The sequence below is a fragment of the Papio anubis genome, chromosome X (genome assembly GCF_008728515.1).
Source record: "Papio anubis isolate 15944 chromosome X, Panubis1.0, whole genome shotgun sequence".
In the NCBI taxonomy this organism is placed as follows: domain Eukaryota; kingdom Metazoa; phylum Chordata; class Mammalia; order Primates; family Cercopithecidae; genus Papio; species Papio anubis.
The window spans coordinates 60,025,543-60,048,859 of NC_044996.1; the positions used below are offsets into that span (position 1 = coordinate 60,025,543).

At 33.7% G+C, this 23,317-nt stretch overlaps 1 protein-coding gene across 2 annotated transcripts in view; it reads right to left on the reverse strand.

Annotated features, from left to right (window-relative positions):
* Window positions 1-959: 959 nt before the first annotated feature.
* Window positions 960-23,317, reverse strand: part of PCDH11X (protocadherin 11 X-linked) — a 790,467-nt gene continuing 768,109 nt past the window's right edge. For both annotated transcript variants that reach the window (XM_021933048.2, XM_021933047.2), the window contains one exon: window positions 960-5,978. In XM_021933048.2, the coding sequence (XP_021788740.2) occupies window positions 5,302-5,978 (677 nt within the window). In that variant the 3' untranslated portion in view covers window positions 960-5,301. The remainder of the gene's footprint in view (window positions 5,979-23,317) is intronic.

Consider the following 23,317-nt stretch of genomic DNA (forward strand, 5'->3'; position numbering starts at 1 on the left):
AATAGAAGACATTTATAATACTCCTTTTCAGTAGGGCATTGTTTCTCCTATTCAGAGTATGTTTTCATCATATTAACGTTCTCAGTTTCTAGAGTTCTTACCAAGGTTATTATGATAGTATCTATATATAACTTGGTGATTCCCAATCAACTTCACAAAATAAGTCACAGCAAGTTGTGAGTTTTTCTTTTTACCCCAAATGGTTGAAGTGAAGATGAGAAATAACACAAATTAACCTAAACATATATTGTGCTTCTTCTAAAACCCCAATCTCCTTTTGCCAGAGGTTAAAATGTTGCTTGATTTAAATTTTCTTTTCCTTTTTTTTCTTTCTTCAGCAGCTAACCCTTGGTGAAAATGAATTAATTAATATCAGAATAATAAATATATGAGTGAGAAAAGAAATAATACAAAAAGGACTAGACTGTGGAGTATGTAATTCTTAATCAAACTTTGGGGCTAATAAAATTCTAAATGCAATTACATATTTAGTGACACCATGTAGTTTGAGAGGTTTCGGTGAATTATCTCCATTTTGCCAAAGTGAAAACAAAGCCAGGAGTAAAGTTATTTTGTTCCGCAAATATTATCAACCATCTCCAGAAACTTATTTCACCTGGATCTCCTGTGGTTGTACAGAGAAATCCTTAGGTAACTTTTACATTAAGTGAAGCAGTAGATCTAATCTAGAATAAATAAATATCACTTAAATTTTGTCTTGAAAGATGCTAAATAAATGCTTATAAACACTACAATAGTGTTCAGCAATTTTGAAAAGTGATTGAAATTATGTTCAAGTCAGAAATCATACTGAAGGAGCTACCAGAGTGAACAAAAATATGCAAACTCCGAAATGTACCACTGAAAAAGGGTCTTTTACTCTATACACATTTGAAAATCTATTTAAAATAAAGTGAATCCTTTGAGTTTTGAATTAACACACACAGTAAAAATGAATGTTTATTTCTCATAACTTTTATTAATATATATATTAATAAGAAAACATGCAATACAGAACCTGAAATAGAACAATTAATACCAGTTTGCTGCTGGATTACATACTGCCATCCTTGGCCATACAGTAGCCAACCTTCTTACTTCCAAAGCATGGTTAGAACTGCTTTAGGATACTGTTCATTTTCAGATGCTGTATGATATCACAGAGGAGGAATCTTCCCACAATACAAACATAAATACATATTTCATAAAATTCTTAATATTTTAAGTAGGGATAGTATAAATTTCACACAGTTTACTCTTTAAAAAGTATCACTTACAATCACTAAACAATTGCCATCAATTTTTTTTTATTTGTGCACATACATTTTTCTGAGCAGATTTTTTGTTACTGCTTCTGCTGTTGTCAACTTACACTGCTTTTAAAAATCACATTCACTAAAAGCACATGATGGTTAGTGTAAGAAAGCTACTGTGAAAGAATATTTTAAGGCCTCTGCATAAAATTGATCTGGTGTGGTAATTGGCACATAATATAGAAAGGTTTTTGTAGAAATACATTTCAGCTTCTCTTGCTCTCATGTTTTTCCGGCCAACTGGCCAGTTGGAAACATTCAAGATAGTTACTAATGATCATGATAAAAAGTTTACCTAAACTAACTCTAAATTTGGTTTCAAAAAATATAAAAGAAGAAAGATAAGAAATAATAACTATAATAAAAAATATAAATCAGAAGAGTATAAATAAAAGTCTAAACAAGTAGATTTTCATAAATGTATATTAGGAAGTATACACACCTTCAGTAATACCATGAAAAAGAAACAAACAAACAAAAAACTAATGTTGAAATATACATGTGAGTAAAACTCCCTTAATTTTCTCAGGATTGAAAAGGATTTTTTTACGTGTGTGACATGATTACATTTTCAGAACTGAACAATTTGTGATTTGTTTAGTCAATTTTTTCCCATTTAATGACCGTGTGTGATAAATATTAGTTTTGGAAGGCAGAGGCTCTTTGTAACTGTTACCATTACACAATAGCACTAACCATTTAATGATCATTATTTTCTAACCAAATTTACATAATGAAAAATTAAATGTTAAGTAACTAAATAAGACTACACAAAATTACTCTCTAAATTTATTACATTGTAGATACCATATGTAAAAGCTAATTTTTAATACACTGGCACAATATTAGCTAAAACGAAGGTAAAGTTTAAGAAAAGAATGTGTATGCTCGTAGCATATAAGATACTTAGTATTTGAATACATACTCACAAGTGTGATATAGTAATACCATAGCTAGAAAATTAATCACAATCTAATTGAATATGGACACAAAATAGAATAACTACTTTGATTGAATGTATTATTCTCATATAAGTCATTCAGTTTGAAGTTTTAATTTCAAATCAAACGAAATCCTTTTTAAAACAAACATTTTTTGATTGTTGGTTCAGTAAGACATTTTGCAATTCTAGGACTACATATTCATACATCACAATAGCCACTTGTGTACTGTGTCAACCTATACCACTGTCTATTCAGCCACAGAAATAACTTGTAATGTGATGAAAAAGGTATCATCAGATCTGAAGCCCTAGAAGTTACAGGTTTCCAAGGCCAGACCTAGTGGAAGCTTAGAAAGATATGGCATAGGGGAGAATAACTGGGCTCACACCCCTTGCCTCTTTGGCTACTCTCAGCCTGCTTCCATTCAAAGCCTCTCTGGTAAAAACCAAGAAGAGGGTGCCCAGTCATTTAATATTCTAAACACAGTCTAAGTCTGATTATAAAATCAGAGTTAGAAAGGGTAATAAAAGCGTATTGGTTCATTCCTACATCTATAGGAAAGGTGTCAAAAGTTCACAACACAAGTTTCCAGATATGAGGATTTAAGAACCTCCCTAGTAACTCAATAAATTCTACCATCAGAAGAAAAGTCCCAAATATCCAACTTTGGGTCCTATTTGATATTTTTTAACATAGATAGTAACCATTAAGATGCCTGGCAAGCTATTTAATAATCTTTCAGCCTCTTCTTTTTATTCTTTAAATGTGTGTATCTGTGTGTGTGTGTGTGTGTGTGTGTGTGCATGTATGTGTGTGTATAGATCGTAAGAAAACTAAAGGTCTGCAGAGAGAAAATGTGAAAATAATTAAAATACAAGAAAAAAATCTCACTCACATCATCTTTGCAGGTATTTGAGGCAAAAATATGTTCTAAAATCTACTGGAAGCACTGACTTTTGTCACTATTGGTTCTTTTCTTAATCTTCCCCAAGTTTAAGATTTTCAACATCAACAACAATAGCAAAAATATCAACACATTTGTATGATAATAATTTAATAAACTTCCAAATATCATCAGTCCTTCAGGATTCACGTGCACCTGGAAAGCCAGTAGGCTCCAAATCCCTTGGAACATTAACACAAAGGATAAAATAAATAAATTAATTTTACTAATCAAACTCTGATAGTTAAAAGTTAAGAAGTTATTCTGCACACCCAATAAAATATGATTTAAGGAGCTTTACAATGGATGAGAATAATGTATATTCTGAAAACGCTACTTAATCTGCTGGACACATGAAAAGAAGCTTTCTCAACACTCAGTGGAAAACCACACCAATGAAATTATGCAATTACCACAGTTTATGTTACAAAATTTACACACAGTTTCATCATAAATTAAATATCAAGTTACACGTTAGAAAATCTATGTCTAATTTAATCAATGGGAGATATTGACTCCCCCACTCCCCGACCACCCCCGTTAAACATCAATTGTCTCTTGGTTTAGTGTTACACTGAAACAAGGTATTTTCTCAGTTTTGCTATGGAAGAAAATTAAGTTGATGGTGTTTCTGTAAACTTATAAAATGTGCACATAGAAGATAATGGCCAGTTAAGAGATAAAAGAAGGAAATAAAGAACAGACGAGAAGAAAACTAATGTTTTCTATGAATAATACTGTTTCTTTGCTTAGAAGAACATATTTTATTTCGTATATGAGATTTTGATGGTTTTTGTTCTGTGCGTGTTCTTCAGGTATTTCTTGTTGAATAAGGCACAAGCAGTCATGTGCCTTATTTCTCCCTCTGCATTTTTCCTTAAAATTCTATGTTTGATGTAGATTTATAATTACATTTCTTGAAAAGTTCCTTCCTGATAGTCTTGTTGTTATTAGTGGTTTTCTTCGGTAAGTTGAGCTAGAATAACAAAAATCCCTTAGTCTTATAGATTTAGTATATGGTTTTATCTACAGTTATATGTATTTGTTATTTTTACTGAACACCCTTTGGTAACAGCCTATTGAGCTGTCAAATCAACATTTAAATCTTCCTGAGTTTCTCCACAAAATAGTAGTTTACCGTCAATATTGTAAGTGACTCGTGCTTTGAATGCATCCACCTCCTTTTAATTTTCTAGGCTGTTACATACAAATTCCCAGAAGTAAAGATCCAAGTAATAATGGGCTACAGGCTTAAAATGGCAGATACTGTTTTATTTCTGATGTACTTTACACTAAACTATTAAAGTAAAAAGAGGCCCTTTTTAGCAAATAGTTGCCTAATTTGGGCAGTTATTGCACTTCTGTGTCTCGAACTCTACTAAAGAGTAGAGAAATAGGTTGTAGATCTAGATCTGTACAGTTTATATATATTCCTTATTGAAAATGTATATACAAATTATATCAACAATATAGTACTGGAATAAGGTAGAAAACGTGAAAGCAGAGAGAGAGACACACAACAAGTGGTATTTACACTACCTACTGTGTATTTTGAGGGGAGACTCACTAACAACAACAACAACAACAACAACAACAAAATAAAACCTGAAAACAACAAACAAAAATCAAACAGAAAGCCCAAAAAAAGGCTAGAATATGTATACCTTTTACCATTATTTGAACAAAAGTTTAGATAAACTAAAGGTAAACTTAGAAAATAAGATATTTCTAGGGTTTCCATTTGCTACATACTGGTTCCACACAATTAGCATGGAAAAAAATCAGTAATATTGCACACGATGATAAAAATAACAAAAAATACTGTACATCAGAAATAGTACGCTCCGTCATGATAAGCCTTACTGTACAAGGGGATGCAAATTGTTAAATTCCTTTTCTTTTTAAATACACATTCTGAATTAAACAAATTGCAATTTTTTGGTTAACTTTTGACTAAGGGTCTAGCTCTAGACTTATTCTGGTATCTGTTTCTATTTACATAGCTATTTACAAATCTGATAACCAGAATACTCATTGAAATTGTATCTTAAATTTTGATTACATATGTCTTTTCTGAAAATTTGAAGTAATTATTTTAGCTTTACAAGGGATGTTCTTCCATAATGGGAGAATCACCTTTGGAGGGTCTGGCCTGTTGGCGTGGAGTGAAGGTTGTCAAAGGAATGACTTTAATTGAATCATCACTGGGATGAAGTCTCTCAGACATGGTGTAAAACTGAGATGTTGCACTACCTTGCACTCCCTGATCAACAGAGCATAGTCCATCAGCACCTTGCACCCAACCTTGCTGCAAACTGACTGATGATTGGGCCTGGCTACGATGGAGGGCAGTAACCTGGGGCAGAGGAGAGCTGTGGCAGATTGCAGCAGCCTGTGCTAAAGGAGGGCTGTAGCAGAGGGCTGAGGCCTGTGCTGATGGTGGGCTGTGGCGAAGTGCAGTAGCCTGCGCTAGAGGAGGACTATGGTGGAGAGCAGAGATCTGTATTGGTGGAGGGCTATGGCATAATGCGATGGTCTGTGTCACTGGAGGGCTGTGGCAGAGAGCAATGGTCTGTGTCACTGGTGGGCTGTGGTGGTGAGTAGAGGCCTGTGACAGTGGTGGGCTGTGGCATAGAGCAGAGGCCTGTGCTTGCGAAGAGCTGGAATCATTCAGAGACGCTGGCATCCAGCAGGCATCAGAATGGCCATAGATGAGACACTCTTGAGTGCAGTTGTCGGAGGCCTCTTCCACAGTTGGTTGAACAGTTATTTCTGCAGCTGTTGGGGTGAGGAAACAAATAATAAAATTTATATTTCAAAGGCGTATTTTTATTAGCTACTTAAATGACATTGTGACAAAAAAAGGTAACAACCTATATACAAATGCATTACAGACTTCCATTATTTATAGAGTTGGTATTTTTAATTTGTCAATAATTCTTAGGGAAGTATAAATGACTTGGAGTGGGTGGATGAGGTCTCATTATCATAACTGGGATCCTTTGGCCTAGTATCCCAAATGTAGGTATTTTTTATTGTATCTGTGACCCTCAAGGAAACTATGATCATTCATCTGTACATGCAAGTCAGCCGAAATATGGCTTCTAACTAGCACTGAGAGAGGACATAAAAGCAAAATGAATTGGAAAACAAATTATAAGAATATATAATGAATTAATTATAGCTAAAAATAGCTAAGAATAAATTACATACATTTGGAAATGTAGTTTATTGAACTCTAAGATATGCCTTAGTTTCAAGAATAAAATATAGTCAAAATTATTTCAAAGATAATTAATTTCTGTGCTCCTCATTTTCTGAAATCATCATAAAATAGAGGTTAGCAACATAATAAACTAGAGATCCAAGTACTTAACTGTAAACTATAATAGTTTGTAATACTCTTTTTATGAAATTTCTGTATAGTCTTCAAATGTCAATAGATATCAAACATCAATAAAAATATTATACAAATTTTAGTAAAATAAAGATGGAGTTACTATATCTATATAAAGTTTACTTGAGAGCAAGAAATGCTATCCAGTATAAAGAAATACATTATATGACAATAAAAAGATCAATTCTCCAAGAAGACATATCAATCCTGTGTATATGCACCTTACAACAGCGCTTCAAAATACAAGAAGCAAAATAAACTACAAATGAAAGGAGAAATAGATATATCCACAGTCATAATTGGAGACTACACTACTCCTTAGAACTTGATGGAAAAAATAGAAAATCAGTAAACACATAGAAGACTTGAGCAATATTATCAACCTACTAGATCAAAATTTATATTAGTAGAACTATTCAATTTTAGCAAGTTAGAAACGGGAATATCTTCAAATTGACATGCAGGTTCTACAAAAAGATAACAGCTGACATTATATTTAAAGGTTAAATATCGAATACTTTTCCCAAAAAATCACAAACAGAAAGGTTGACACCACTCCTATTTGACATAATATTGTAAGTTCTAGCCAATGAAATAAAGCAAGAAAAAGAAATGAAAGACATACCATTGAAAATAAACAACACTGTATCTATTCACAGACACATTTAGGTATATATGTAACAAAATGTGTGTGGTATCTGTGTGCTTAAAATTTTAAAAAATGATAAAAAATAAAGAAAATCTAAATAAATGGAGAGATATGCCATGTTCATAGCTTGGAATACTCAATATTGTTATCATGTCAGTGGTCCCATAATTGATCTGTAAACTCAACATAATCTAAATAAAAAGGAAATCCTAGATGGATTTTCTGTTTTTGTAGATATCAACAAGCTGATGCTATAATTTATAGGGAAAGGTAAAGGAATTAGATTAGCCAACCAATTTTGATTTAAAAAAACCTACTTGTGGACTCACATGATCTGATTTCAAGATTTACTATAACATGTACCTAATCATTACAATGTAATATTAGCAAAATAATAAATACAAAATGATTAATAAAAATAGAATAATCAGTCCAGAAATAGATCCACAAAAATACAAAGTTATTTTCTACGAAGGTCTGAATTCAATGGCTAAAGTATAGACTTTTCAACAAGTGCCGATAGAATGATTATAGATTATAAACAGAAAATTAAAACTTGACCCACATCTTTAATCTTATAAAATAATTAACTTGGACTCAATCAAAAGTCTAAATGTAAAATGTAAAACTATACAACTTCTATTATAAAATATTGGAGAAAATCTTTGTGACTATGAGTTAGGTAGCATTCTTAACTACAACACCAAAAGCACAATTTATTTTTAAAAATATGCTAACTTGAGCTTATTTGTAATTAAAAATATTTACTTTGCAAAAGGCAATGTGAATGAATGAAAAGGCAAGCCACAGACTGTGTAAAAATATTGGCAAATCACATTTCTGACAAGGGAGCTGTATATTTTAAAAAGGATGTAAACTAACAATAGATTTTTTTTTTCCAAGATGACCGATTGAATCCTTTTATCATGCCTCAATGACTTGGAAATAGCACAATAGTGCATAATGATCAACTTCGTGAGCTTTAATTCAAGAAGAAAAATGAGAATCCACCAGTATTGTGAAGGGTGCCCCAGGCGCCAGGGAGGGGGACATGGGCAAACAGTCCTTGTGATGGCATCCAGCTGATAAAAGTAAGTGAAGCCCCAGTACATGAGAGAGACAGAGAGCCTCCCTCTGTGACTCACCTTTCTACTGGGGATCTGAGCAACCCAAGAGGAGGGAGAATATTTTGTTCTTTAAAGTGCTGGTGCTAACTTGGGGAGAGGCTTGGAGACCTGTGAGGGAAAAACACCAGGAAAAACTACAGATATTTGCCCAGGCCAAGGACTGAGAGCAGAATGCCGTTTTTAATCCAGGCACATACAAAATCAGCCATTCCTTTGAGACCTAGCAGCATGGTCATGCAGGTATTTTAGTCTCAGGACAGAGATTGGAACACCTGCTCTGGAGCTGGGTAGGGGCTTCCATAGCCAGAATTGTAGAAAGCCCCACAGCAGTAGGCACCAGAATTGTACGCTCCCCTGTTGAAGCCCTGGGGCAGGAGAAGAGCTGCTATAGCTGTGTTTTCTCCTGGGGGATGAGACTTTCATTCAAGGCCAGCTGGCAACCTGAAACTGACTTGCATATGCCATTAATGGGTGCTGCAGCATGCTCCCCTGAGATTGTGGTATAGCAAGGCCCTCTCCGTTCCACCTCCATGCAGAAATCCAAGATTTGGAGCACCTACTTGCTTGAATCAGCAATCTGAGTTGCCCCACTCTTCATGGACATAAATTGTGGTATGGCAGGCACTTTTATTACTGATAATGGTGATTTTTTGCTTTCGTATATTTTTTTTTTTTTGGATCAGTCTAGCTGAGGGTATATCAATTTTATTAAATATTTCAAAAGATGAACATTTGGCTTGTTAATTTTCTTAAATATTTGTTTTCTTTATTGCTGAGAAATTCATAATTTCTTTATTTTTGCTTTGGGTTTATTTTGCACTTATTTTTCCAGCTTCTTAATGTAGAATCTTAGGACATTAATTTTAGATTTCCCCTCATCACTAATATAATTATTTAAAGTTTTAATATTTACTGTGGACACAGTTTTAGTTAGTTGCATCCCATAAATTTTGATATATTTTATTATAATTTCATTTAAAATATTTTCTTACTTTTTTATTTCATTATTGTCTCATCAAAGTATACTGTTTAATTTCCAAATATTGTGATTTTTCTGAGATAGTTTATTGTTATTTATATTTTAATGCCATTAACATAATAAACATATTCTATGTGCTTTCAATTCATTTGAATTTAATAAGTTTTTTAATAACCCAGAAAATGATTGTAATAGTGCATTTTTATGCTGCTGATGAAGACATACCCAAGACTCAGTAATTTATGAAGAAAAAGAGATTTAATAAACTTACAGTTCCACACGGCTGGGGAGGCCTCACAATCATGGCAAAAAGTGAAAGGCAAGTCTTACACTGAAGCAGGCAAGAGAGAATGAGGGCCAACCAAAAGAGGTTTCCCCTTATAAAACCATCAGATCTTGTAAGACTTATTCACTACCGTGAGAACAGTATGGGGAAAACTGCCATCATGATTCAATTATCTCCAACTGAGTCCCTCCCATAACATGTGAGAATTATGGGAGATACAATTCAAGATGAGATTTGGTGGGAACACAGAGTCAAACCATATCATTCTGCCCCTGCCCCTCTCAAATTTCTTGTCCTCACATTTCAAAACCAATCATGCTTTTCCAGCAGTTCCCCAAAGTCTTAACTCATTTTAGCATTAACCTAAAAATCCACAGTCCAAAGTCTCATCTCAGACAAGGCAAGTCCCTTCCACCTATGAGACAGTAAAATCAAAAGCAAGTTTGGAGGGTTTTCTTCTTATAAAACAAGTTTTTCTTGGTCTACAAAAAGACTTAGAAAGCCACACAATGATACTGGGGGATATCAACATCCCACTGACAGCATTAGGCAGATCTTCAAGACAGAAAACTAACAAAGAAATTCTGAACTTGAATTTGACACTTAACCAGTTGAACTTAATAAACAAGTACAGAATACTCTACCCAATATACGTGTATATACAAAATATACATTCTTCTCATCTGCACATTGAGCATCACTAAGGTTGACCACATCCTTGGCCATAAAGCAAGTCTCAATAAATTAAAAAAAAATTGAAATCATACAAACCATTGAAAAAATAAATAAGATTGACAGGCTACTAGCTAGATTAACAGGAGAAGATCCAAATAAGCACTGTCACAATAGACAAAGGTGACATTACAACTTATCCCACAAGAATTCAGAAGATCCTCAGAAAATATAAACACCTCTGTGCACACAAAATAGAAAATTGAGAGGAAATAGAGAAATTGCTGGAAGCACACAATCGCTCAAGATTGAATCAGGAAGTGATTGAAACTGTGAACAGATCAATGCTGAGTTTTGAGACTGAATCAGTAACTTTAAAAACTACCAAACAAACAAACCAAAAATAAAACCCAGACCAGATGGATTAACAGCCAAATTGTACCAGACATCTAAAAAAGACATGTTACCAATGCTACTGAAACTATTTAAAAAAAAATTTGAGTAGTAGGGACTTCTCCCTAACTTCTTCTATGAGGCCAGCATCATCCTGATACCAAAACCTGGCAAAGACACAACAAAAATGAAAATTATAGGCCAATATCTCTGATTAACAAAGACACAAAAATTGTCAAAAAAAAAAAAAATACTAGGAAACTGAATCCAACAGCACTTCACAACATTAATTGACCATGATGACTGTGATCAAGTAGGCTTCATTCTTGGGATGCAAGGTTGGTTCAACATATGCAAATCAATAAATGTGATTCATGCATAAACAGAAGTAAATTAAAAAAAAATGTGATCATCTCAATAGACACCGAAATGACTTTTGATAAAATCCAGCACCTCTTCATGATAAAAACTTTCACATGTTAGGCACTGAAGGAACACACCTTAAAGTAATAAGAGTCATCTATGACAAACCCACAGCCAACATCATACTAAACTAGCAAAAACTAGAAGCATTCTTTTGAAAACTAGAATAAGACAAGGATGTCCACCTTCAGCACTTCTATTCAACACAGTACTGGAAGTGCTAGACTGAGAAATCAGGAAAGATAAAAGATTAAAGACATCTAATTAGGAAAAGAATATGATAACCTATCTCTATTCATGGCCAGTAGGATTCAATATGTAGAAAACCCTAAAGAACATTGAAAGGCTCCTGGAACACAAAAGATTCAGCAAAGTTTCAGCATACAAAATCAATGTGCAAAAAGTAGTAGAATTTCTATACATTAATAATATTAAAGCTGAGTGCTGGATCAAGAATAGAATTTTATTTGCAATAGCCAAAAAAAAAAAAAAAAAAGCTAGGAATACATCTAACCAAGGCAGCAAGAGGTTTGTACAAGAAGAACTACAAAACGCTGCTAAAAGAAATCATAGATGACACAAACAAATGCAAAAGTATCCTATGCTCATGGATTAGAAGAATAAACATAAAAATGACCGTACTACCCAAAGCAAAATACAGATTCAACCCTCTTCCTATCAAACTACCGAAGTCATTTTTCCAGAATTTGGAAAAAAAAAAACTGTTCTAAAATTTATATGGAACCATGAAATAAGCCAAATAGCCAAAGTAATCCTAAGCAAAAAGAACAAAGCTGGAGGCATTCCATTATCTGATTTCAAACTGTACTGTAAGGCTACAGTAACAAAAAGAGGACGGTACTCATACAAAAGCAAACACATAGACCGATGAAACAGAAACAGAGAACCCAGAAATAAAGTTTCTCACCTACAGCCATCTAATATTTGACAAAGTTGACAAAATTAAGCAGTGGGGAAAGCACTTTCTATTCAAGAAATTGTGCTGGGACAGTCTAGCCACATGTAGAAGAATGAAACTGGAACCCTACCTATCACCATATACAAAAATTAACCTAGGATGAATTAAAGATTTAAATATGAGACCAATAACTGTAAGAATTCTAGAAGGAACCATATGAAACACCATTCTGGACATCAGCCTTGGCAAAGAATTTATGACTAAATCCTTACAAGCAATTGCAACAAAAACAAAAATTGACAAATGGGACTTGATTAAACTAAAGAGCTTCTGCAAAGCAAAATAAGCTATCAATCAGGCAAACAGACAACCTATAGAATGGGAGAAAATATTCCCAAAGTATATATACATTCAGCAAAGGTCTACTATCTAGAATCTATAGAGAACTTAAACAAACAACATGCAAGAAACAAAAGCCTTCATTCAAAAGTGGGCAAAAAATATAAACAGACACTTCTCAAACGAAGACATACAAGGGGTCAACAAACATATGAAAAAATATTCCTCATCACTCTTCACCAGATAAATGCAAATCAAAACCACAAGGAGAATCTATCTCACACCAGTCAGAATAGCTGTTATTAAAAAGCCAAAAAACAACAGATGTTGACCAGGTTGTGGAGAAAAGAGAATTTTTATACACTGTTGGTGAGAATATAAATTAATTCAGCCTTTGTGGAGAGCATTTTGAAGATTTCTCAAAGAACACAAAACAGAATTACCATTCAACCCGGAAACTCTCATTACTGGGTATTATTTCCAAAAGAAAACAAATTATTCTACCAAAAAGACACATGCACTTGCATGTTGACACAGTACTATTCACAATAGCAAAGACATGGAGTCAACCTAGGTGTCCATCAATGGTGGATTAGATTTCTTATATATAGCACATGTATATCATAGGATATATGCAGTCTTTAAAAGAACAAACTATGTTATTTGCAGCAACATGGACGCAGCTGGTGGCTATTATCCTAAGCAAATTAACACGGGAACAGAAAGCCAAATATCACATGTTCTTCCTTATAAGTGGAAGCTAAACATTGTGTACTCATGGAAATAAAGACGGCAACAAAAGACACTGAAGAGTATTAGAAGGGAGAGAGTAGGGAGAAAGGGTTGAACAACTATGAATATGATGGGGTTATTCATACCCAAAACCTCAGCATCACACAATATACCCAGGTAACAAATATGCACATATACCCCCAGAATCAAACATAATAGTTGAAATTTAAAAAACTAAAAAATAACAATAAGAAAATAAAGAACTCAATTTAAAAACTGGCAAAAGTTTTTAAATAGTTGATAGTATAGACTATCAAGGAAGATATGAATATGTCAGATAAGCATATAATTAGAGGCTCAGCACAGTCAGATATTAAAGAAATGCAAATTTAAAATACAAAGAGATACTCTTCTATTTGAGTGGTTAAAAGAAAAACTAAAAATACCAAGTGCTGGTAAGTATTCCAAACATCTAGAATCTTCAATTAATGCTGCTGCTGACACAGAATGGCACAGGGAATTTAGATAACGGTTTGTCAACTTCCTATAAAGCTAAACATATACTTGAAAAACAAAAACAGATAAAAAACAGCAATCCCAGTCCTGCATATTGATGCAGAATATTTGAAAACTTATGTTATCATAGAAATTTATATGTGCAAGTTAAACAGCATTATTAATAATCACCAAAATGTAGAAATGACCCTTACTGTCTTTCAGCTGGTAAAAGAATGAACTGTGTCATAGCCATACACTGAAATACTACTCAACAATACAAACAAGCATATTGATTCTTAGAGCAACATGGATGAATCTCAGATGAATTTTGCTAAATGAAAGAAGCCATAATCAACAGTCTACATTGTGTATGGTTCCTATTATATAACATTCTGGAAATGGCAAGCTTACAGGGATGAAAAACATATAGGTGACTGTCAGGAGCTGGGAATTCAGGTAATGTTGACTAGCAGAGCAACACAAAGAAATTTTGGGAGTAATGAAAGTGTTCTCTATATGAAAATGGTGATGGATACATGATTGTATGCATTTGTCAAAACTGGTAGAACTACAGAACGTGAGTGAATTTTATTGTATGTAAATATAAAAAACAGCAATGAGTGTTTCCAACTGCTGAGAAATTGTACTTTTTATAATTATTTTTGCCTCCTTTATTCAATTCAGAATTATTTTTTCCAGAAAAATATTCTAATCAAATTAAATAGTATTGGAGCCAAATAATACATGCTTCTTTGTGGACTCACTGCTTGAAATATTTTTAATACAAAGTTATCAAATTCAAAATATAATTTTGAAAATAATGTGTGGAAATATTTAAAAACATAAGAATATCATACTTATTTACAGAAACTAAGGACAAACTATAATACAAAGGTTTTCTAAGACATTTAGCCTCATACATTTTCTACCTTCACAAAGCTAGAAAAATGACAATGATTTTTGTTTAGGTGCATGGTATTAAGAGCAGAGCAGGAAGGAAGAATTTGGTTTTTTTTAGAGAAAGAAACTGTCCATATAATCATCACTATTTTTTTAACTTTGGATTGCAACTACTAGTTAATTTCAAATAACTTTATAAATGATTGGTATAATTTGTTTTCACACTTAGGTCTCCAGAAAAGAAAAAAAAAAAATTATCTTTTTCTTCTCTCCCAACATGTGTGCTTGCTGAGTGATAATGACAATTCAAATTTTTGTGCGTAATTTTAAAAACTAAAAATAGAGATTCAATTTCTTATAGAGTCCAGTGACTGTCATTATCCTATCATTCTTAGTACCAAAAAATAGGATGTAAAATAAGTTATAGTAAGACTAATAGCTCTTCATTAGATAACCATTTATCTTTCTTTATTTAGAGCTCACTTAAAATAAACGTGTCACTAGGAGATTAACGTTTAAAATGTTCTTATTTTTGCACAATTATATTTGAGAAATAGTTGGGAATATAGAGTTTTATATATTTCAGATAGTATTAAACCATAGTCTCAGGCATGAAAATACGTGAACACACATATAACTTTACTTTCAAACAAAATTTAATTTCCTGGTCGTCAGAAAAACAATTTATCCGGTAGCCTGAAATTTCACAAAAAATAATACATCATCGTTTCAACATCGAGCTTCTAGCCTATTTGTGATGAGGAAATTGATGCAAAGTCATTTTCACTGGAAAATGATATAATTTATAATTATTCCTTTTTAACAATTTTTTTGAGATATAGTTTATACCTTAAAATTCACCCATTTAACATGAGATATTCAGTGGTTTTTAGCATATTCACAGTATTGTGCAACCATCTCAATTCTGGGACATCTTTATCACTTCAAAAAGAAACTATTAGCAGACACTGCCCATTTCCCGTCAAACCACAGAGCCCTAAGCAATCTCTAATCTACTTTCTGTCTCAATAGATTTGCCTGTACTGTACATATAATAGAAATGCAGTCCTTTATTCGGACAGTTTGGTAAGTGGTCTGTTGTATTTAGCATAATGTTTCTGAATTTCATTCATGTTGTACTATGTATCAGTACTTCAGTTCTTTTTTACTACTCACGATTACCTTTTTTTTTTTTTTTTTTTTTTTGAGACGGAGTCTCGCTCTGTCGCCCAGGTTGAAGTGCAGTGGCCGGATCTCAGCTCACTGCAAGCTCCGCCTCCCGGGCTTACGCCATTCTCCTGCCTCAGCCTCCCGAGTAGCTGGGACTACAGGAGCCCGCCACCTCGCCCGGCTAGTTTTTTGTATTTTTTAGTAGAGACAGGGTTTCACCGTGTTAGCCAGGATGGTCTCCATCTCCTGACCTCATGATCCATCCGTCTCGGCCTCCCAAAGTGCTGGGATTACAGGCTTGAGCCACCGCGCCCGGCCAAGATTATCTTTTATAAGGATATGCTACTTTTTATTTATCCATTCATCAGGTCATGGACATTTGGGTTGTTTTTATCTTTTGGCTATCATGAACAATGCTTTTATTAACATTTATGTAAAAATCTGTGTGCTGGGTCATATGCCAACTCTGTTTACCATTTGAGGAACTGCCAAATTGTTTTCCAAATTGGGTGCACTATTTTACATAAACATCAGAAATACATGAATGTTCCCATCTCCCTATGCACTTACCAGCATTGGTTATTATTTGTCTTTTTTATTACAGCAATCTTAGGAGTAAGAAGTGCTATCTCATTGCGATTTAGATTTGCATATCCCTAACTGCTAATGAAGTTAAATATTTTTTGATATACTTACTAGTCATTTGTTTTTATTCTTTGGAAATATATGACTATTTGTATTTTTTACCCATTTAAAAATTATATCTTATGCATTACTATTGTTGGATTTTACAAGTTCTTTTTATGGTCTAAATATAAGACCCTTATAAGATATACAATTTACAAATATTTTCTCACATTCTGTGGTTTGTCTTTTCACTTTCTTGATCATATCCTTTGTCGTACAAAAGTTTTGAAGTTGATGAGGTATAATGTATTGTTTTTGTTGTTGCTTGTACTTTTAGTGTCAGATCTAAGAAAACTTTGCTTAATGCAAAGTCATAAAGGTTTACTCCTGAGTTTTCTAATAGTTTTATAGTTTCTGTTCTCAGATTAAGGTCAATGATCATTTGGGTGGTTATTTCTATGCATTTTGTAAGGAAGTATCTAAAAATTATCCTTTTGCATGTGGATATCCGGTAATCCCAGTGCCACTTGTGGAAAGACTATTCTTTATTGACTTTAATTGGCTGAAAATCAATTGTCTGTAAATATGAGGGTTTATTTATGGGCTGTTAGTTCTATTACATGCATATATATTTCCTTAGGTCAGTATCACACTAGCTTGATTGCTATTGGTTTGCGGAAAGTTTTAAAATTGAAAAGGCTTAGTTATCCAACTTTGTTCTTATTTTTCACAATTATTTTCGCTAATCTAGTTCTCTTAAATTCCCATGGTTTTAGGATTAGCGTCTTATTTCTGCAAAATTCAAGTTGAATTGTGTCAAATATGAAGATCAATTTGTGAGGGATTGTATCTTATAATATTGTCTTACAAATTAAGAACATGGGATGTATTTTCACTTATTTAGACTGTTCATTTCTTTCACCAATAGTTTAGAATTTTTAAAGGATAAGACGTACCTTTGTTAAATTTATTTCTAAATATTTTATTTCATTTTATTCTACTGTAAATGAGATTTTCTTAATTTTTTAAGAAATGTTTAATGCTAAAATATAGAAATACACTCAACTTTTAATATATTGCTCTTATACCTTGAAGCACTGCTAAAGTATTAGTTTTAAAAAGTTTTTAATAGATTTCTTAAGATTTTCTGTATAATAAACTCATACCATCTTCAAATAGAGATAATTTTACGTTTTTCTTTACAATCCGGATGTTTTTGTATCTTTTTTTTTTTTTTTTTTTTTGCCTAGTTACCTGTCGTAAAACATCCAGTACAATGTTTAATGTTTAATAGAAGAGGTAAGTATGGACATCCTATGTCTTGTTTCTGATCTTATGGGAAAAGCATTGAGTATTTCACCATTAAATGTTTTGTAATTTCTCTTGTTGTTTCTTCTTTAACCAATTTATTACTTAGGAAGATCTTGTTTAATTTCTATATACTTGTTAATTTTCCAAATTTCTTTTGTTATTCATTTCTAATTTTCTTTCCTTTTGATCAGAAGACATATTCTGGATGAGTTCAATCTTTTCAAATTATTGAGGCTTCTTTTATAGCCTACCATGTAGTCTATCCTGGAAAATCATGCCTGTGTACTTTCAGAGTCTATGTATTCTGCTCTTGTAGTTGGATACATGTCTGTTAGGTCTAGTTGGGCTAGAGTGCTGCTTGAGTCTTCTGTTTATTGATCTACTGCCTAGTTGTTCTATTATTGAAAAAGGAATTTAGAAATATCTGACTATTATTGAAGTGTCTATTTCTCTCTTCAATTCTGTCAAATTTGCTCCATGAATTTTGTGGCACTGGAGTTAAGTGCATATATGTTTGTAGTATTATTATTTTCTGATAGTTTGACCATTTTTTTATGATAAAATGTTCCTCTTTATTTCTGGTAACATATTTTAAAGTCTTTTGTTGCCAGATATTAGTGTAGTCACTTCAGCTTTCTCATGATTCTTACTTACATAGTATAATGTTTTTCTGTAATTTTACATTCAGTGCATTTGTATCTTTGAATCTGGAGTGTGTGTACTGTAGGCATATATTCAGATCTTATTTTGTAGTCTATCTGACACTGTTCGCTGTGTTTTAAGTTGTTTAATCTATTTACTTTGTTATTAATATCATGAACTGATATCTGCCATTTTTCTTTTTATTTTCTATAAGTTTCATGGTTTCCTCCTGTTTCTCCTTGCAGTTTTCTTTTGCATTAGGTGAATACATTCTAGTGTAATATTTTAATGCTTTTAATGATATTTTTCACAATACATGTGTGGGTACGTATATGTGTGTGTATGTGTGTATGAGTGTTATTCTCTTAGTGTCTAGTGCTTGAATCTTAATTTATCAGAGTTGCTTTTGACTTAATGTAAGTTAATTCCATGGGACATAGAGATATTACTCCTATATACCTGTATTTACTATTTACTTTTCTGTAACATATATATGTAAAAAATTCAATAGCTGCATTGCCATAATTATTTTTATTGAAGCTGATAACAGGGGAGTAGTACATAATTATAAATTATATTTTATTAACCTTCCTATTTTACAATTTTGTTCTTTTATTTCTTTTTCTGTGAATTCTAGTTATGATCTGGTATCATTTCTTACTCCAATGCTTTGCTTCTACCTATCTTTGTGCTAAAGTTGTAATTATGTGTTATTATTATATATGACATTTCTATATATTATAGACCCAACAACAAAATTATATATAATTGTGTATATATAATTATATATGTATATATCTTATCTTATACAATTGTTTATATAGAGATGTATATGTATATATCTTGTTTTATACAAGGGTTTGCAAATTCATTAAGAGGAGAAAAAGAAAAAACATAATATTATACTGTCTTTTACATTTGCCTACATCATTCCTTTTACTGCCAATATTGTGTTTTTTAATGTGATTTCAAATTACTATCTTGAGTCTCTGACTTTCAGCCTGAAGAATTTCCTTTAGTATTTTGTGTAACATGGATATGCTAGCAATAAATTTTCTCAATATTTGTTTGTCTAGGAAGGTTTGTATTTCATTTCTGACAAATATTTTGCCGGATACAAAACTATTTCTTACCTTTTTTTTCTTAACAACTCTTTGTTATTTCACTGCCTTCTTGCCTTCTGGTATCCACTGAAAGTCTTTTTTTTTCCCTCCAAAATTTTCTCATTTTCTTTATCTTTCAGTATTTTTACTGAAATGTGTCTGTGTGGATCTCTGTGTTTATCAGACTTTATTAAGTTTATTGTGTATATATGGCTTTTATCAAATTAAGAAATTTAATAATATTATTTCTTTCAGTATTATTTCCACTCCTTTTTCTTCTTTCCTTCTGATACTCCCTTTCCTTATCATTGTTCTTTATTTCTTTTTTACTTCAATGAAGTAAATAGATTAAACAACAAAAAACAAGCCAAACATTGTCAGAGAGAATAAAAAATAAGATCTGAGTATATACCTTTTTCTTTGTTCTTTTTTTGTCTCTTTTTCTTTAGATTATATAATATCTATCAACCTAAATTCAAGTGTTCTGATTCATTCTTCTATTGGTTCAAATGCACTGTTGAATCAGTCTAGTAAATTTTACATATTGATTAGAGTACTTTTCACCTCCAGAGTTTCCATTTGGTATTTTTATGCTTTTTATTTCATTATTGATATTCGGTATTTGATAAAATATTGGCATTTTACCTTCCTTTACTTATTTAGGCAGAGTTTCTTTTAAATCTTTGAATATGATTATAATGGCTTCTTTGTAGTTATTATCTGTTAAATTTGACAACAGAGCCCTCTCACAGTTAGTTTTTGTTGCTTGCTTTTTTTCATGTATAGCTCACAGTATAACTCATAATTTCGTCACAGAATACCTCATAATTTTATCAAAAACTAGACATTTTAGATTATATATTGCATCTACTGTGAATACTGATACCCCTACCCTCTCTGGGACTTGATTTTGTTGTTGTTTATTTGCTTGCTTTGTTACTTGGCTAGAATATTTGGCGAAGTCTATATCCCATTGAATGTGTTAATTCTGATGTCATGCATCAGAGGGTACGGCCTTAAGTATGGACATACACTGAGATGTCAGTATTTTAGCTAAGGTTTCTTTGACAGTCTCTTTCCCTGATTTTTCAGCTAAACTACCTGCTTCATTTGGTATCCATTCTCAGCCAGTTAGGCTCCACTCATTACTGGCTGATTGCTTGATTGTTTTTGGCAATGTCCTAAGGCATAAATTGCTCAGCAGTCTGATACAATTAAATTTGAGCCTCTTTGCAGGAGTAGTCTTTAAGGCAAGATTTGGATGTTGGTTCTGACCCAAGCGGGCTTTTTCTCTGCACATTTTCCTGGTTCTCTCTGCTAAACTTACAGCTAATCTACAGTCATTTAAATTTTAATGTCATTTTTATTTATTTTTTAGTTTAGTTTTGTTTTTCTCTCTCATGGAGATATCAGCTTCTTCTTATTGCCTTATCAGCAAAATCTCCAGTTTTTGACAACTCCCTTAGCTTGAACTTCCCCATACTTTGCTCCAAATGAAGTCCCTTCTCTTGAGGACAGCTTTGGAGTTGTCTGTATTTATCATCCCCTGGGCCAAATATGTGTGTCACTGCTTTCAAGATACAAATGAGAACAGTAGCCTGCTTCTTTTAAATGTATACCTCTGCTTTTTAGCAGACAGGTGAAGTATCCTCTGGTCTTCTTAACATGCCTAACCCAGCATGGAATTTCTACCCTATAAATAAATTGGAGTATGGGCAACTAGGCACAGTGTTCTTAACCACTCTTGCCTGTAATAGAGCTTCTGCAACACAGACCTATTAGAAATTAGAAATCCTGGAAGCCTGTGCCTCAGTGGAAGATACCTTAACCCTAGACTTGGAGTTGGAGGCAAAAGGAGTTCTGCGTTTTTGAATGACCCCGGAAGGGATGAAGCTTTTGTCACACTAAATTGTGTGGAGAGATATGGATTATGATTCAAATGCCACAGGCTCTCACTACTCTTGCAGAATATTAGTAGATTTTCTAGAATAAGTGCTTCTCCATTTGCTGTTTGCTCTTAGGACAATCTCTTAAGTGGCTTCCAACCTTTGGCTGCTGTGAATAATGCAGCTATGAATATGGGTACTAATATCTGTTTGAATCTCTATTTCAACTACTTTTGAGTATACACCCGGAGTAGAATGGCTGGGTCATATGGTAATTTTATGTTTAATTTCTTTTTTATGAATCACTATACCATTTTCCTTAGTAGCTGCACCATTTTACATTCCCATCAGCAATGTATTAGTGTTTTAATTCTTTCACATCATTGTTCTTTCTTTCTTTCATCTCTTGAGACTTATTCACTCTCACAAGAAAAGCATGGGAAAAACCCACCCTCATGATTCAATTACCCCTCACTGGTTCCCTCCCACAACACGTGGAGATTATGGGAGCTTCAATTCAAGATGAAATTTGAGTGGGGACACAGGCAAACCATATCATTCTGCCCCTGGCAACTCCCAAATCTCATGTCCTCACATTTCAAAACAAATCAGGCCTTCCAACAGTTCCCTGAATTCTTAATTCAGCAATAACTCAAAAGTTCACAGTCGAAAGTCTTATCTGAGACAAGGCAACTCCCTTCCACCTATGAGCCTGTAAAATCAAAAGCAAGTTAGTTACTTCCTAGATACAATGGGGATACAGGCAATGGGTAAATATGCCCATTCCAAATGGGAGAAATTGGCCCAAACGAAGGGAGACTACAGGCCTCATGAAAGTGTGAAATCCAGCGAGGTGGTCAAATATTAAAGCTCCAAAATGATCTCCTTTGACTGCATATTTCACATCCAGGTCACACTGATGCAACAGGTGGGTTCTCATGGTCTTGGGCAGCTCTGCCTCTGTGGCTTTGCAGAGTACAGCCTCACTCCTGGCTGTTTTCACAGGCTGTCATTGAGTGTCTGTGGCTTTTTCAGGTGCATGGTGCAAGCTGTCATTGAATCTACCATTCTGGGGTCTGGAGGATGATGGCTCTTTTATCATAACTCCACTAGGCAGTGCCTCAGTGGGGATTCTGTGTGGGGACTCTCGCCCCACATTTCCCTTCTGCACTGCCCTAGCAGAGGTTCTCCATGAGGACTCTGCTCCTGCAGCACACCTCTGTCTGGACACCCAGGAATTTCCATACATCCTCCGAAATTTAGGTGGAGGTTCCCAATTCATGACTTCTGTGCACCCACAGGCCCAACACCACATGTAAGACACCAACGTGTGGGGCTTGAACCCTCTGAAGCAATGGCTTGAGGTGTACATTGGCCCTCTTTAGCCATGGCTGTTGTGCAGGGCACCAAGTCCCAAGACTGCACAAAGCAGCAAAGCCCTGGGCCTGGCCCACAAAACAATTTTTTCCTCCTAGACCCCCCAGCTTGTGACTGTAGGTGCTGCCATGAGGACCTCTGACATGTCCTGGAGAAATTCTTCCTATTGTTTGTGTGATTAATATTTGACTTCTCAATACTTAGGAAATTTTCCCCAGCCAGCTTTGAATTTTCCTCAGAAAATGGGTTTTTCTTTTCTATTACATCATCAGGCTGCAAATTTTCCAAACTTTTATGCTCTGCTCCCGTTTTAAACATAAGTTCCAACTTCAAACCATTTCTTTGTGAATGAATAAAACTGAATGCATTTAAGAGCACCTAAGTTACCTCTTGAATGTTTACTGCTTAGAAATTTATTCTGCCAGATACCCTAACTCATCTCTCTCATGTTCAAAGGTCCACAGATATCTAGGGCAGGGGAAAAATGCTACCAGTCTGTTTGCTAAGGCATAGCAATAATCACCTTTGCTCCAGTTCTCAGTAACTTCCTCATCCCTTTCTGGGACCACCTCAGCCTGAACTTTTTGGTCAACACCATTCAACAAGTCTCTAGGAACGTCCAAACTTTCCCACATCTTCCTGTCTTCTGAGCCCTACAAACTGTTCCAATCTCTGCCTGCTACCCAG